The sequence below is a fragment of the Lissotriton helveticus genome, chromosome 3_1, assembly GCF_964261635.1.
Source record: "Lissotriton helveticus chromosome 3_1, aLisHel1.1, whole genome shotgun sequence".
In the NCBI taxonomy this organism is placed as follows: domain Eukaryota; kingdom Metazoa; phylum Chordata; class Amphibia; order Caudata; family Salamandridae; genus Lissotriton; species Lissotriton helveticus.
The window spans coordinates 1,341,251,074-1,341,267,192 of record NC_136061.1 but is presented as its reverse complement, the minus strand read 5'-3'; the positions used below and the strand labels follow the sequence as shown (position 1 = coordinate 1,341,267,192).

Sequence of the window (16,119 nt, the reverse complement as noted above, 5' to 3'; positions counted from 1 at the left end):
ACTAGGAACTTCGGACGATGGTGACCACGCAGGACTTGGAGGTGGAGTTTCATCTGTATTGCCTTCGGCCTCATCAGGATGCAACTCAACAGTTCTTGACTGGTCTGCCACTGGGTGTGTTCTGACTGGGGCTGGAACTTTCTTGAACCATGAAATGTTCCTTGTTTTTGTTTCGCCGTCTCGCTCTGCAGTGACTGCCGTTCCCTTGGTTGATTTTACGGTCCACACTCCGGGCTCATAGGGAGTTCGGAACTTCCCTCCGCTCCGCCGATTCCGTAGCAGAACAGAGAATCCAGGCATTACAACACGGGCTTGCGCTCTTCGTCGATGGCTTGCTCTATCGTTAGTTTTCTGTCTCTTTGCTTGGGTACCCGCAGGGTTATACGGTTCCTGTCTCCAGTTGTCAGCCATGGGTAGCATGTCTCGCCAAGGTCCTGTCAGCATGAGTGACCATGGAGACCGTCGTGTCGTACAGTGGGGCGTGCAGCAATATTCTCTCAGGAATTGTTGTAGCGCAACTTCTGGATCAGTATTTTCTGCCATTGCTATGCGCAATATTTTGTTGGTGGTGCGCATGAACCGTGCGATTTCACCATTGGCTTGGGGCCATTGAGGAGTGATTCGGTGATGCTTGACCCCGATGCGTGTCAAAAAGTCTTTGAACTCACTGCCTTGGAATGGGGGCCATTGTCGGTCTTGATGACATGTGGCAGGCCAAATAGGACAAACGACTTTTCCAAAACGGGTTGCAGATTGGCAAACGATGTGAACGGCAGAATTTAGATGATTGAATACTTGGTGTAGCTGTCGATGAGAACAGCCGTAACTCTCCCATCAGGGAAGCTTCCGAAGTCAAGGCTCAGCCACGACCATGGCGATGGAGCCGGACCTTCGGTGATCACTGGTGCAGGAGCTTCTCTGTTGCCTGTGAGTTGACAAGCTCCGCAATTACGTACAACGGTGTCTATGCTGTCTTCTAGGTCTGGGAACCACGCCTTTTCCCTCATTCTTGACTTCATTCTCCCGATGCCTTGATGACCTTCATGTGCCAGGATCGTCACTCGTTCTTGCAGGCTTTGCGGTATCACGATGCGTGACCCTCTTAGTATGATTCCATTCTCCGCGGAGCTGAGTTCATTTCTCACTTTCCAAAACTTTCCCAGGCGAGTCCTGTCAGGCTCACTCCATCCTTGGACGTTTTTAAGAAATGCTTCCCAGGAGTCGCCTTTCAGAGCGTCAGATACAGGCTTCTTTGTCCATGTGCGTCTTTACTTCGTCTGTCAAGAGTGCTCGCGGACACAACCACTGAGAGACCCTGTTGACAAACTCTTCTGTCTTTGTCTCTTGATCAGCGTCTGATTCCGCTGCTACTGCTGGGTGGCGACACAAAAAGTCAGCGGGATTCTTTGCGCCTGGGTGATATAGTAGTTCCATCTGGTAATGTTGCAATTGGATGGCCCACCTTTCAATCCTAGGCGGTGGGTGCGGCGCCGTTCCTTTGAACAAAGGAAGAAAGGGTTGATGGTCTGTCATCACTCGGAATGGGTGACCGCTCACATATAAGTGAAAATGGTTGCATGCCCATTTGATGGCAAGTGCTTCTCGCTCTATTTGTGAATACCGGGCTTCTGTCGCAGTGAGTGCTTTGCTTGCCAAAGCTGATGGGACCCAGGTCCCTGGCTCAGTCTCTTGGGTGAGTAAGGCTCCCAGGCCTACTGGGCTGGCATCTACTAACAACTCTGTGGGACGAGTGGTGTCACAGTATGCCATGGTTGTGCTATCTAGCAGGGCTGATTTTACTTGCTTGAAGGCATTGTCTTCCTCGGTGGTCCACTTCCAGGGGTTTCTTTCTTTGTGAGATTTGGCAACGGTTCTGCAATCGTTGCTAGGTTTGGATAAATCGTCGGCAGTATGTTGCCATCCCTAGAAAACTTCTTACTTCAGAAGCACTGGTTGGCACGGGAGCGAGTTGAATTGCTTGGGACTTCCTGGGGTCCACTTTGACACCTTCCGCGCTAAGCATGTACCCGAAGAAGTCAATCGTTTTGCGGAATAATTGGCATTTTTCTTTGTGAATGGTCACACCATGTTCTGCCAGCCGCTGGAGGGTGGCTCGGAGTCGTCGGTGGTGGTCTCCAATGGTTTTGGAATGAATGAGGATATCGTCGCTTACGTTAAGGACGCCTTGGAGACCTGACAGAATCTCTCTTACAGCGTTCTGAAATATCTCTGCTGCTGAAGATATCCCAAAGTTTAGTCTCTTATACTGACGAAGCCCCAGGTGAGTCGAAAACGTAGTAATGTACCTGCTTTCTTCTGCTAGTTTTAACTGGGGATAGCCAGCATTTAGGTATAACTTCGAGAACCATTGTGAACCATTGAGGTCGGCCAGAATGTCATCGACCGTTGCCGTTAAGTGTCTCTCTCGTTTTATGGCTTGATTGGGCATTCTCATATCGATACAGATCCGAATCTTCCCTGGCTGCTTCGGTTTTTCAGCAATCACCATAGGTGACACCCAAGGAGTTGGACCTGTCACTTTTTCGATCACTCCTTAGTGTTCCAGCTTCAGGAGCTCTTGCTCTACTAGTGGCCGGAGATGAAAAGGGATCCGTCGGTGTCTTAGCGCAACTGGTTGTACTGCCTTGTCTATATGCAGTTTTACTGGTGGTCTCCTTATATTCCCTAATCCTTTAAACAATTGTGGGAACAAATCCAGGATGTCGTCAGTTTGGAGGAGTTTCACAGCGTTCGCGAACGCAATCAGGTTGAGGTCTTCAGCGGTGTGTCTCCCGACCAGTATGTCTGCTTCTCTATCCAGGACATGGAATGTTGTGGTTACTTCTTGGGTCTTCGATTTCACCTGTACTGTCATTTTCCCCTTTAGGGGAAGCAGTTTCTGGCTTCCATACGTTAGAATCCTGATCTTTGACAGGGTGACAGGTGGTCTCTGGTTCAGCTGCTTGTAGTGTTGCGACCCTATCACGTTGATGGTCGCTCCTGTGTCAATCAGGCCGGTTACTGGGGATCCATCAATCTTGATGTTGCGGTTGTCGTCTCTTCTTGCGGTCGCTTGCAAACGAAACAAAATAGCATTCTTCATCCTCTTCCGTGGATGAGTCATCCAGGCGCTGTGTGTGGCGAGTGGAGGTTCTTGTCGATCGTGAGTTTGTGGGTTCTTCCAGCGATAGATGCCTCACAGCTCCTGTTGGTGACTTCCTCACAGTGTTGCCCCTACCTTGCGAACCTCCTCGACACACGCTAGCGAAGTGGTTAGGGATTCCGCACTTTGCGCACGTCTTTCCTCTCGCCGGGCAACTATCTGGAGGGTGTTCTTCTCTCCCACACCCTCCACACTGCGTCCGTCGCGTTGTCTTAGTGGGCCACTTTCCTCGCCCACCACGAGACGGTGTGTGAATGGCGTCGACACGGTCCGTCTTGACGCTAACTGCATGCTCAGTTTGCGAGTTGAGCGCAGTTTCCATTGCAGTTGCACGGACGTCTGACAGTTCGTGTGAGCGACCGAGGATCAGAATTTCATCTAAGGAGATGTGGGGTTGTCAAAGTATGAGCGTCCGCAGTGTCTTGTTACGGCAGCCTTGGATAAGCTGTGCTGTCACTTCTTTGGTCTGATCATCCTCCGTGCATGTGCTTGCTAATTCTCTGAGGCGTGCATGATATGTGTCCATTGATTCTCCTTCTCTTTGCCTGGCTTGCCTGAGCTTGAATCGTCGTAATGAGGATTGAGCTGGGGGTCAAAATGGGCGTTTAAAGCTTTGACTGCAGCATCATAGACGGTGGGTGCGCCAGTGTTCGGGAGATGCTCAAATAGTTTGTATATTTCATCCCTAGCGAAGTGTAAGAGCAACAATCTTTTGACGGCTCCGTCTGTCTCTCTTGTAGCCACAAAATAATTGTCGAGGCGACCAACCCATACCTTCCATCTTGGTGACGCGGTGACCGGGTCAATTAGTTCACTGAACGGGGGAAGTGCTGTGATTTGGGAGTTTTTCCCGGAGGTGGTAGCACAGGTGGGGCCACTGGCTGATGGACTGCTTGTCCTGCTGGGTTTGACCTGATGCTCTCCTCTTTGGTAATTGCACAGGTATTTCACTATATGCACTTGGTGTTTTCAGTCTTGAGTATTTGTCTTTCTGCACCTTTTGGTCAGGGTTGTGTTGGTTTTGCCAGTGTTTGTGGACTTCCTATTTGACCTGGGGATACTTGTTCTTGCCTCTGTGCTGTGTTGTGCCACAGTTGTGCTGCTTTTCCCTTTTCCCCAATGTCTGTTGACTCTTGAGTAGCCTTTGTGCCAAAATTTCCCAGTTGCATTTGCCACTGCTTGTTGATTGTGGCTTCTCTGGGCGGGGCCAACCCTGTTGCTGAGAGTTCCGTTGCTCACGCGGTGTTTGCTGCCTTGGGAGAGAGCTGCTCCGTCTCCTAGCAGCTGTTCTATGCCATCGTGTGCTTCCTTTCGTGCTTGATCGGGCCTTGGCTGTGTTCTCCTTGCTTCTGCGCATGCGCGCGCTGTGGCCGAAGAAACATGGGCCTCCCGCTAGCGCTGTGATGCTCCCGGGTGGTGTGCGCAGGCTTTTCCTCCCCTTTTGGATCGGGGCACTCGTGAGCGCTGGCTGCGTCGCGCTCTGCTCACCGTGCGGCCTCCCGATGTCGCCGCTCTTCTCCTTTGAGTCCTCCTGCTGCTGGGCTCGGCTGGGCCTCGTGTTTGTTGGCGCCGCCTCGAGCTGCACGGTGGGTGCTTCTTCTTTGTTGTGGTCAGGACTCCGTAGATCCCACCTTCGTTGCCAGTGTAACGTTCTTGGGGGCCCACACACACCACAGCACATTAATGGGGAACTCTAATACATGTATGGAATGAGGGCACAGACACTCAGGGTTGCTCGTCTGAACCGGAAGTCACGAGCGATCCCGGCCCTCTTATTTATGCTCTCTGGCCACGCCTGGCCAGAGGGTGCTACATTGTGTGTATGAGTTTCCGGGTCTTCACCCAGCCGGGTGAATAACTAGACCGCTACACTAGCTATCAACATGCAAGAAACGAGTTCCTATTCCATCAGCCTTTTGTACTAAGAGGATTAACCATTGAATACCATTGACTTAAGTATTAATAATGATACATGTTACTTTAGGTTCTCATAAACAGCAAACCTAAGACATGGAAAGTACATTATCGTTACTACTACACGGCACTTCAGTTTGGCCCTGACCACGCACCATTAAATATGGCACTGTATTTTAATGAGTACATTTCACTCATCTGTCTTGTTTGAATTGACTTCTCCCACGTTTCCTTCTAGTTCCTCCTCAGCTAGTTACTCCACCTCAGAATCAGATTGTGACACAGGGACGGACCGTGATCTTCCACTGTGAAACGAAAGGAAACCCCCCACCTGCTGTGTTCTGGCAGAAGGAAGGCAGCCAGGTATGTGTATTTCAAGTCTATAAAGTTCTTAACCTTATTCAAAGAAAATCTTGGAAGACACTTGTGCTTTTTTCTCATGTGTGATTGAAGCAGAAACTGTCTTAATGAGGTTCAATTGGCTACGGCGATTTACTTATGCTGTAGCATTTAGAGGTCCCTAATCCTCAAAATTAAATTCACTTTCACACTTCCTTTTTAAACTTTTGTGCCCACAATTGGTGGTTCTCACAGCTACATTTGATAATTAACATTTCAATTTTCAAACAATTTTCTTTAAAAATGTAATAATAATTTAAGTCTAGCAAGACAGTGAATATTGTGTGCATACTTGAGTCAGATGTAAAGTATTTCTCTCTTTTTAAAAAGTTGCTTCATTTGATTGCCTCTCATGCTTCGGGAGTTTGGTTTTATAAAAAACAATAAGATTTGCTGAGTGGCTGCATGAAACATGGTGGCTGCTCGGCAAACTTTCAGTGGTGGCTCTTTTAAAGGCACTGAGATCTCTGCCAGGACAGCAGAGATCTCTAAATATGGTGGGCAGTTGTCTACAAGGGTAGCCGTAGGCAGGACGACCACCAAACTCCAACTTGGGCCCTCCGTTTTAATTAATTTAGTTACAGCCACCCTAGATGTTCCTGTTATTCCACAAAATGTAGACAAAATAGATTAAATAGGCATAAATCTATATTAGACTGAGTGAAAATAAAGGATTGCCAACAAGAATATGATAATAAAGGCTTTAATAATGTTATCACCTTCCAGTTTGAAACATCATGAAAAATGTACTGGAGACCAGTGATCAAATATGGAGCTTATATTTCTTTTTATACCAATCAAAGTGATTTTTAATTTTATCTTGAATGACAGCACAGAAAACACACAATGGTGATGGTAGGAATGCTTGCTATTTGTCTAACCACTGGCAATCGCTTGGGGTTCCATACCCTGAACCAAAACACAAGCAACCCAGGACCGGTTTTGCCCTAGTTATGGACTCATCAGCCAGGTACAGCTTGGTTCAAGCGACCCAGTGAGCACAGGACCCTTGTCTGGACATACCAATGCCACTTAGGGCGGTACATGAAACACACAAAACCTGGGTCCTAACTGAGGTGGCATGGTGAGCAAAAGAACGATGGGTTGGACTGCTACCCGAGTGGAGTGAATAGAATGTCGGAGACCTGAGAATTGTTGTAGAGTGGAGTAGAGTTTAATAGAGTTGAGTGTCATAGAGCGAAGGTTTGTTGAGTGAAGTAGAGTGGCCTAGAGTGAAGTGGCATAAAATACAGTGGTACAAAATAGATTGGCATTGAGTGCAGTGGCCCAGAGTGTATTGGTTTTGAGTAAAGTGGTGTGGAGTGCAGTGACTAGAGAAGAGTGGTGTAGAGTGCAGTGGGGTAGAGTAGAGTGATGCAGCATAGAATGCAGTGGCGTAGAGTGCTGTGGCATACAGTAGATTGCTTCAGAATAAAGTGGAGTAGTGTCGGATAGAGTGGAGCAGTGCAAGGAAGAGTGCAGAGGTGTAGAGTTAGAGTGACAGAGTAGAGTGGCATGGTGTGGAAAAGAGTGCAGTGGTGTTAAGTGCATTGGTGCAGAATATAGTGGTGTGGAGTGCAGTGGTGCAGAATAGATTAAAGTGGCGTTGAGTGAATCAAAGTGTAGTAGCGAAGGGTGCATTGACGCAGAGTGCAGTAGAGTGACATAGAATTGAGTGGTGCAGAGTAGATTTTTGCAGGGAGCAGTGGAGTGGAGTATAGTGGTGCAGAGTAGAATGTGCTAGGCTTAGGCCAAGTTGTGATTAATTCTGATGGTAAGATTTATACTTTTGTAGTCTCTACATAGGTCATATTGGTTGTATGGTGTTGTTATTTTTAAATCATGTGCTATTTTGTCTATATGTGATGTTTTATCGATGTTTGCATGACTTTTATGGTTTTATTGCAAAAAAAAACAAATAAAGTTTAATAATTGAAAATAATTGAGTGGTGTAGAGGACAGTGACGTGGAGCGCAATGGTGTAGAGTGGCATTGCCTGCGGTGATGTAGCATGCAGCGGTAAAGCATGCAGTGGTGCATGGTAGATTGCTATTGAGTTCAGTGGTGGAGAGTGCAGTGGTATGAAGTGGTGCAGAGAGCAGCGGCATAGAGTAAAGTGGCGCAGAGCAGAATAGAGTGGCGTAGAGTGTAGTGATGTAGAGCGCAATGGTGTAGAGTGCCATAGTGTGCAGTGGTGTAGAGTGCTGTGGCGTAGAGCAGCTGGCATACAGTGCAGCGGCTTAGATTCCATTGGTTTTTAGTAAAGTGGAGTTGAGTGCATTGCCAGAGAGTGCAGTGGTTTTGAGTAGAGTGATGTAAAGCTCAGTGTTCCAGAGTAGAGTGGCATCGAGTGGTGCAGCATAGAGTGCAATGGTGCAGATTGTAGTGGTTCAGAGTAGAGTAAAGTGCAGTGGCATAGAGCAGTGGTGTAAATTACATTGTAAAAAGTAGAGTGGTGCAGAGTACAGTGCTAAGGCATAGAGCAATGGAGAAGAGTGGCTCAGAGTGCAGTGGCTTAGATTGGAATGGCGTAGAATAGATTGTTTCAGAGAGGAGTGGAGTGGTGTAGAGTGAAATGATGCACAGTCGAGTTCAGTGGCATTGAATTGTAGCGTAGCGTGCATTGGTGTAGAGTTGGATGGCAGAGAGTGCAGTATTGCAAAGTAGTGTTGTAGATTAGAATGGCATAGAATGTGATAGTGTAGAGTGCAGCCGCATACAGTGGAGCAGAGTAAAATTAAATAGAGTTAAATTGTGAAGAGTAAGGTGGCATAGAGTGATGTGGCATAGAGTGCCACAGAGGGGAGAAGAGTGGCATAGAGTGCAGCGTTGTAGAGTAGATTGTTTCAGAGTAAAGTGGTACAGGGTAGAGAGGAGTGGCGCTGGGTAAAGTGCACTGGCATTAAGTAATGGAGTACAGTAAAGTGGAGTAGAGTGCAGTGGCATAGAGCGATTGTTTCAGAGTGAAGTGTCATTGAGTGGGGTGGTGGAGGGTCGAGTGCAGTGGCATAGAGTGGTGGCGTAGAGTACATTAGAGTAGAGTGCAGTGGTATTGAGTGCAGTGGTGCAGAGTAGAGTGTCATAGATGGTCGTGGAATGCTGCAAAGTAGAGCAGGAATTGCAAACACAACAATGATGGACAGAATGTGGAATCAGGGCACAGGGTCAGCGCTGATTTGCATATCGCCATTGTCTAACCCAGGGTGGTGTGGAGTGGAAAAACGATGGATTTGGGCCCAGATCTTTGGACTGGGGTGAATGTGTGACATTGATCCACATTCTGTCCATCACTGTTGTGTTTGCAATTACCGCAAAGTAGAGCAGGGTCACCTTGACTGGAGTGGTGTAGAGTGCTTTGGCAAAGAGTGCAGTGGTGAATAGTAGAGTAGGGTAGAGTGCACTGGCATAGAGTAGATTGGTGCAGAGTAGAGTAAAGAGGCATAGAGTGCAGTGGCACAGAGTGCACTGTCATAGAGTGCAGTGGTTCACAGTGGATTAGAGTGGGGTAGAGTTCAGTGGCAGAGAGTGCAGTGTTGCAGAGTAGAGTGTTGTAGATTAGAGTGGCATAAAGTGTGTTACTGTAGAGTGCAGAGGCGTAGAGCGGTGCATAGTAAAGGGATGTAGAGTGCAGTGATGGAGAGCAGAGTGCAGTGGCACAGAGTAGATTGTTGTAAAGTTTATTGGTGAACAGTGCTGTGGCTCAGAGTAAACTAACATATAGTGCAGAGGCATAGAGTGTATTGGTTTTGAGTAAAGTGATGTAGAGTTCATTGACGTTGAGTGCAGTGGTGTTGAGTGCAGATGCGTAGCGCAGAGTGGCATGAAATGGAGTGGCACAGGGTAGATTACAGTAGCATAGAGTGAAGTGGCATAGAGTGGAATAGAGTGATGTGTAGGGTGCAGTGTCGTATACTGCAGTGGTCCAAAGTAGATTAGAGTGGATTATAGAGGAGATGCATAGAATGCAGTGGCATAGAGTGCAGCAATGCAGAGTATAATGGTGTACAGTGTAGTGGCATACAGTGCAGTGGCATAGAGTGTAGTAGAGTGGTATAGAGTAGAGAGGTGCATAGTGGAGTTCATTGGTACAGAGAAGAGTGGCATAGAGTTCAGTGGCAGTGCTGCAAAGTAGAGTGGCGTAGAGTGAAGTGGTGTACAGTGTAGTGGTGCAGGGTAGAGTGCAGTAGCAGAGAGTGGAGGGATGCAGAGTGTAGTGGCGTAGAATGCATTGGCGTAGAGTGGCATAGAGTAGAGTGGTTCAGAGTAGAGTGCAGTGGCATAGAGTGCAGTTGCATAGAGGAACGTGGCTTGGAATTCAGAGGCAAAGAGCGCAGTGTGTTGTAGAGTACAGTGGTGTATACAAGAATGGCGTGGAGTGCAGTTGCACAGTGGGGCAGAGTAGAGTGGCATAGAAAGCATTGATGTTGAGTACAATGGTGTATAGTGCATTGGCTTATAGTGGAGTGATGTAAAGTGCTGCAGAGAGAGCAGTGGTGCAGAGAAAATTGGCGTAGAATGCATTGGTTGAGTAACGTGGTGTAGAGTGCAGTTGCGCAGAGTAGAGTGGACGGGTGCAGAGTTGAGTGGCGCAGAGTGGAGTGACACCGAATGGAGTGATGCACGGTAAGGTACTATGGTGTAGAGTAGAGTGGCATAGAGAGCGAAGTGAAATAGAGTGGTGTAGAGTGGATTGGCATGGAGTATACTGGTGTAGAGTTATGTCGTACAGAGTAGAGTGCATTGGCATAGAGTAGAGTGGTGCAGAGTAGAGTGCATTGGTGTAGGATGCAGTGGCAGAGAGTGCAGTGTTGCACAGCGGAATGGTGTAGAGTGCAGTAGTGCATAGTAAACTAGTGTGGGGTGGAGTGCATTGGCGTTGAGTAGAGTGGAGTAGAGTAGAGAAGAGAGGAGTAGAGTGAAGTGGCATAGAGTGGAGTGGTGCAAGGGTGAGTTCAGTGATGCAGTTTGGAGTGGAGTGGTGCCGAGTAGACTGCAGTGGTGTGGAGTGGGGTAAAGTGAAGTATACTTTGTGTGGTAGCGTACTGCCATTACACACAGCACATCTTCAATTGAAATGACTATTACATTCGGACAGACAAACAGTTTTACTGATAAGAGACAGTGCAAGACACATTGGGACTCATGATTTTATAAAGAAACTCAGCTTTTGTCCTCTTTGCTCTTGATGATCAGGTATCTCCTCAGTTATTTGAGGTATCCTTATAATGCATTGTAAAGAGTATTTCATTTAATGCACACCTGCTATTACAAGTGTCAGAACAAATGCCCACGGTGAAATTATGAATACAGTAGTGAAGAACATAAAAGAACAGGTAAATGTACAACCAGAATTCTTCAAATGAAGCACATTTACTCACTAACTGATATCACAGTTACGATCGGAATCCGTTAAGAAAGCAATGTGCATACTTGATGTGCCCACAGGAATTTGGATTTTGTTAACTTAAACTCTAAAGAACGATGCTATTTTCAAGTCTCCCAAAATAAATAGTGGACCTGCAACTCGGTGCACAGAACTCTCTCAGATTCACACTTTCTTGATGGGAAAAAAGCCAGTGTCGTTGGATGTGTGATGATGGGCTCATGCCCTTCCGTGGATGTTTTGTGTGTTGATGAGCTCGTACCATTCAGTGGATGGGGTTGAACATATTTGTGACAAATATAGAAGAATTCTATGTAATGTCATTGTGTTATTTTCAGATCTCTGCTCATGTATTTATTCAGCTTTTTACTGCATATGAACACTTTAGATCGGAATATCGCCCACAACTACAGTTGCTTAAAACACCAGAACAGGTTCATGTACCACCCGTACATACATAGAGATGGTTGCATGTCATACTATTAACTACTAAAATAGAGACCTGCTACAATATAGACTCAGAAATATCAACGTGAAAAATATTGGCAAGGTAGGATATTTTAAAGTTGATATTTTAGTACCAACCTGTAAATAATCCATCATCGGCCTCACTTTAAATGGTCGCAATAGTCGCATTCGATTTCGACAAACGTCTGTGCACCTTGTTCATCTCCTTAGTGCGAATTATATGCTTTTAGGCTTGTGTGCAGTTAGCATGACCGCTGCATGTAGAGAAACAAATGCAAAAAGAACTATTGATGGACAGAATACAGAACAATGTCATACATTCACCCCAGTACAGAGATATGGGCCTAAATCCATAGATTTTTTGCTCACCATGCCATTCCAGTTTGGACCCAGCCATATGCAAACCAGTCTTGACCCTGCGCCCAATGGGAACACTCCAGCCCGAACTGCCAGGCCAGGTCCTCCCTGGACTGGAAACAAGAATCCTAGGCCCGGTTTCGGGGTTTCACCCCTCTTCAGCCAGGAAAGCTTAATTCCAGTGGCATGGAGAGCACAGAACTCACGTCTGAGCATACCCATCCCACTTGGGGTGACAAATGCAAAAAGAACTATTGATGGACAGAATGCAGAACAATGTCATGCATTCACCCCAGTACAGAGATCTGGGCCTAAATCCATCGTTTTTTTGCTCACCATGCCATTCCAGTTTGGACCCAGCCATATGCAATTCAGTCTTGACCTGCTGTCATGGGAACAGTCCAGCCCGAACTGCCAGGTAGAAACAAGGCATAATATATGTCCCCAACTGTGTACACTTGTCGTCTCCTGTTGCCTTACATAACCACCAGGGCAGAGAAGAGGGAGGCAGCAAAGTTCTCAGTGGCGCATCAGTCTTTCATCTGCTACTTTTGTAGTGTCACTTCCACCTATGAGTCGGGCTCGGAGGATGATGGCGAGCAGATCATGACGCTGACTCTGTCAGTACACCACATGTTACAGTGGGGTGGGGTCGCTTGGCCCAGGAATCTCCACCATTTCACACTGGAGAACCTGGCATATGCTTAGGGCGCTGGCACCAGTCATTCCTAGATCGACCCGTTCCCATCCCAGAAGACACAGGAGAGGTTAATGGGGAGAGATGGACTTCTCCACGTGACACCCGAAGATACTGCTGCTGCAACCGGAGTAAATCTGGTGTACCAGGTAAATGATGGAGAGATAATCTCATGCAGCAAGCACTTTGATGGATTCTTCTGGTACACTAATCATAAACAATATGCTTCTAGACTAACGTATTGCTGCATATTTTAGTGCATACTTGATTTTTAAATATATATGAGGCATTCCATTTTGCAAAACATGCACCTCACTGGTGATGTTAAACAGACAGTGCAGTTTCCACATGCAGTTCCTGAGAAATTGCTTCTGATCACGGGTACAATATTTTTTTCTCCATTAGAGCCTGCTTTTCCCCAGCCAACCTCCACAGCCTACGGGACACTTTTCTGTTTCGTCTAATGGGGAATTGACAATCACGGAGGTGCAGAGTGGAGATGCTGGCTACTATATTTGTCAAGCCATCAGTGTTGCTGGGAGCATCTTGGCCAAAGCCCTCTTGGAGGTTGAGGATGGTGAGTACATGGAAGGATATAACGAAAAATGCATTTCTTATGAGGTGTAATATTATTTGGTTTCTGAAGTTCTATCTCTGGCAGAATATGATATTTTGTATATGTCAGTGGGGTTAACAGATGCCCCACTTGAAAGCGATCTGGGCATTTGCAAACACCGGACACTAAATACATTACTCACAAAATATTCCTTAGTCAATTAAAATTAAAAAAGGTTTGCCTAAAACAGAGCATTTAAAGCAAAAGGAAAAGGGTCAGCTTTGCAATCAAAATTGAAGCTCCCAGTAGATGTTTATGTAACTTTTTAATGTGCCTCTTGTGTGATTCTGCAACGTTCAACATATACGTTCCACACCGAGAGGCCTAGCTATGGTGATCTCTGAAAAACATTTCTGGCGTCTTTGCCTCTGATTTCAACATATTCCTAAGATACCTCTGATGGATCTGTCGGGCGTCACAGAAAACAAAATACCAATGTGTTTCCTTAGCATTCATATGCATATCATAGCAATTGAAAAAGCAAGTTAAAAGCCATGAAATCAAGATGTCCAGTGCCAATATATTTTGCTATTGTGCTTTGAATAAAACAATACCTTATGATATCCATGTCTTCCAGCTAATGATGACTCGACTTCTTGACCCACCTTTCGATCCCGAATGCTTGAATGCATTGTTCATGCCCAGCTATCCACAGTTTTAGGTGAACTTGATCTTCTGTGATCCCTGCCACTGCACCTGCTTTCTGTTCTGTTACAAAGAACTTTCCAGAAGCATGCCGGATTTGTCTGCATTTCCATGTTGGTCTTCTTGTTCGTCTGCTTGCTCACCCTACTTACTTCAATTTGTTTTATGACCTTCGGATTTCTGGCTTCATATCAAGGCTCAAGGACCAGCTACTATGCTCCCACCCTCTCCCACAATACCTCACATTTATCAGCCTCGTTACTAGCCTTACACCATGCTTTTGAATCTCTCATATCTTCTTTTATATGTTGTTTGCTTCTGGGCTAGCTGTGATACGTTGATTGAAAGTTATTGCGCCACTACCCATATTGCCCTGCACAAGACCCATCTCTCCACTTCAGCTACCTATCTCTCTTGAAAGGCTCGCGACACATTTTTACAGAAGCAAATCACTTTTAGATATAAGTCTCAATTGTGATCTGCATCACTTGTTTTAATTCTAAACATTGCAAAACCCAAGAGTTTGGGGCACACTGCAAGGAAACATGTTAAATATTGGTTCTGCACACACATACAGGGTGGAAAAGCATGGCAACGTGAAGTCACTTTGTCCCAGTGTCCAGGCTCGACAAAGGAGGTGGAACGGTCCCAGCATGAAACAACCTGGCCCTCGTAAAAAGTCATAACTATAATTCTGTCAGTGGGCGTTGCCAGTTGCCACTGTACAATCTATTCCCTACTACATAATACATAAACTCAGTTAGAAGTACATTCTACTCTTTGGTTCTTTAAATCTCTTATGTTTTTTCAGCCGTGGCACTGAAACAAGCTGTATAGAACAAAAGTACTTACAAGTCAGAAAACTGATCTTACCAGGAGCCAGATTGAAATCACTTCTGTCAAGCATTCAAAAAGTAATAAGAAAAGAAAAAACATTGTTTTTTGTTCTATACTTGCTAAAATACGCTTTTGTTTCATGGTACTAAGAAAATGTGGCTAACATTTTTTTCACATATGACTGTTTCTCATAAAAAATATTTAGAGCGTACATTTGTCACAGATCGGCATGAATGGTAGGGAAACAAACATTCTTTGCATTTTTTGTCCACATTTTTGATTGATTAATTAAAAATGCATAAAGAACATTGGATGTGCAAGAAACAGACTCTGAGTTATGCATTTCAGTCCAAACAGATCTCGTGTTTCATGGAAACATTGAAAGTTATCATTGACATCTGTACACTGCCAGCCCAATGTAATCCATCCAAAATTCGTAAACCTTATATTATATTTTGGAGATGTATTAGTATTAGTCTTCAGATAACATTTGTGCTATGGTATCGTATTTTGTACGTGGGTCAGACTAAGCTGTCTAGTATCATCTCATGGATTCTTCAAAGTGACGCTCCAAAATGGATGACTTTCAAAACTCTCATCCACACTAAACTCGGCATCATTCACGAATTTACTTTCTGAATAATCCATATCTTCCCTAAAAAATATTCAATGCTTAGCCTGTCCAAAACATCTTCCTGTTATGCTTAAAACTGGACAGATCTCCCAGCTACTTGAGAAGACTAAACTTGATACAAACTAAATTGACAGTTATCACTCCACCGCACACTTATCCTCCTTCAAGTACAATGGAAGAAAACGCTATTGCTGTTGAACTACATAAACAGTCAACTCCAGTGCCTACTTTATTACTATGGATGGAATTCAGACTAGGCTGTAGGATAGATACAACTACCATCCATGTCCCAAATGCCCACATTATTGACCGTAGTTATTACTGCCTCTTGGTTTGATTTGATTTGGAAGAGACCTACAAATCCATCGACAATAAAACACTGTTAAATAACCAAGCGGGGTTTCAATAATTGAAATCAATTCAGTCGATGAAATCCTACAGGATGTGCAGAATTCCCTTGGTGGTCCATTATCTCTCCAGTTGTCTTCCCCCTGTGCATGAAGCCATTCTGATTGCTATAGGCCAATTGCAACAACAGCTTACACCAATGCAATGATGATAATCATCAATACATGAAAAATTCACCAAATAACACTAGCTGATGTGTAAATTGTATTCCCTGGTTACAGACGTCCTACCCTTCATGTCAGGCGGATCCTGAACCTGGCCTCCCAACCTTTGGTCTAAAACCTCTGGTGGAATACTTGCCTGGCACTCCAGGACTTCTGGGGACTTACACACCATCCCCCTGAGGCTAACACATGACTCATATGTTGTGTGACTGTCTGTGTGGCACAGATCTCCCATCCCCTGTCCATCAGACAGTGCGCGAAGACCCACCAGAACAGAAGTGGTGTCACCCGGGTCCCCCCAAGGGAATCTAGTCCAACTGGCTAGTCCCTGGTCCACTGGCTCTTCCACTGGGGAACTCATCCCCCAATCACTCCTCACTTCAGACTCCTGTGCCCTCCCAACTGGAGTGGCACTGCCGGACACTGGAACCACT

General features: G+C 45.7%; 1 protein-coding gene across 1 annotated transcript in view; it reads left to right on the top strand.

The window, feature by feature from the left end:
* The window catches only part of LOC144824966 (roundabout homolog 2-like), a 1,188,518-nt gene that overhangs the window by 791,888 nt on the left and 380,511 nt on the right, over positions 1–16,119 (top strand). Inside the window, exons 7-8 of the mRNA XM_078683904.1 lie at positions 5,316–5,440; positions 12,787–12,958. Of these exons, the coding sequence (XP_078540030.1) occupies positions 5,316–5,440; positions 12,787–12,958 (297 nt within the window). The remainder of the gene's footprint in view (positions 1–5,315; positions 5,441–12,786; positions 12,959–16,119) is intronic.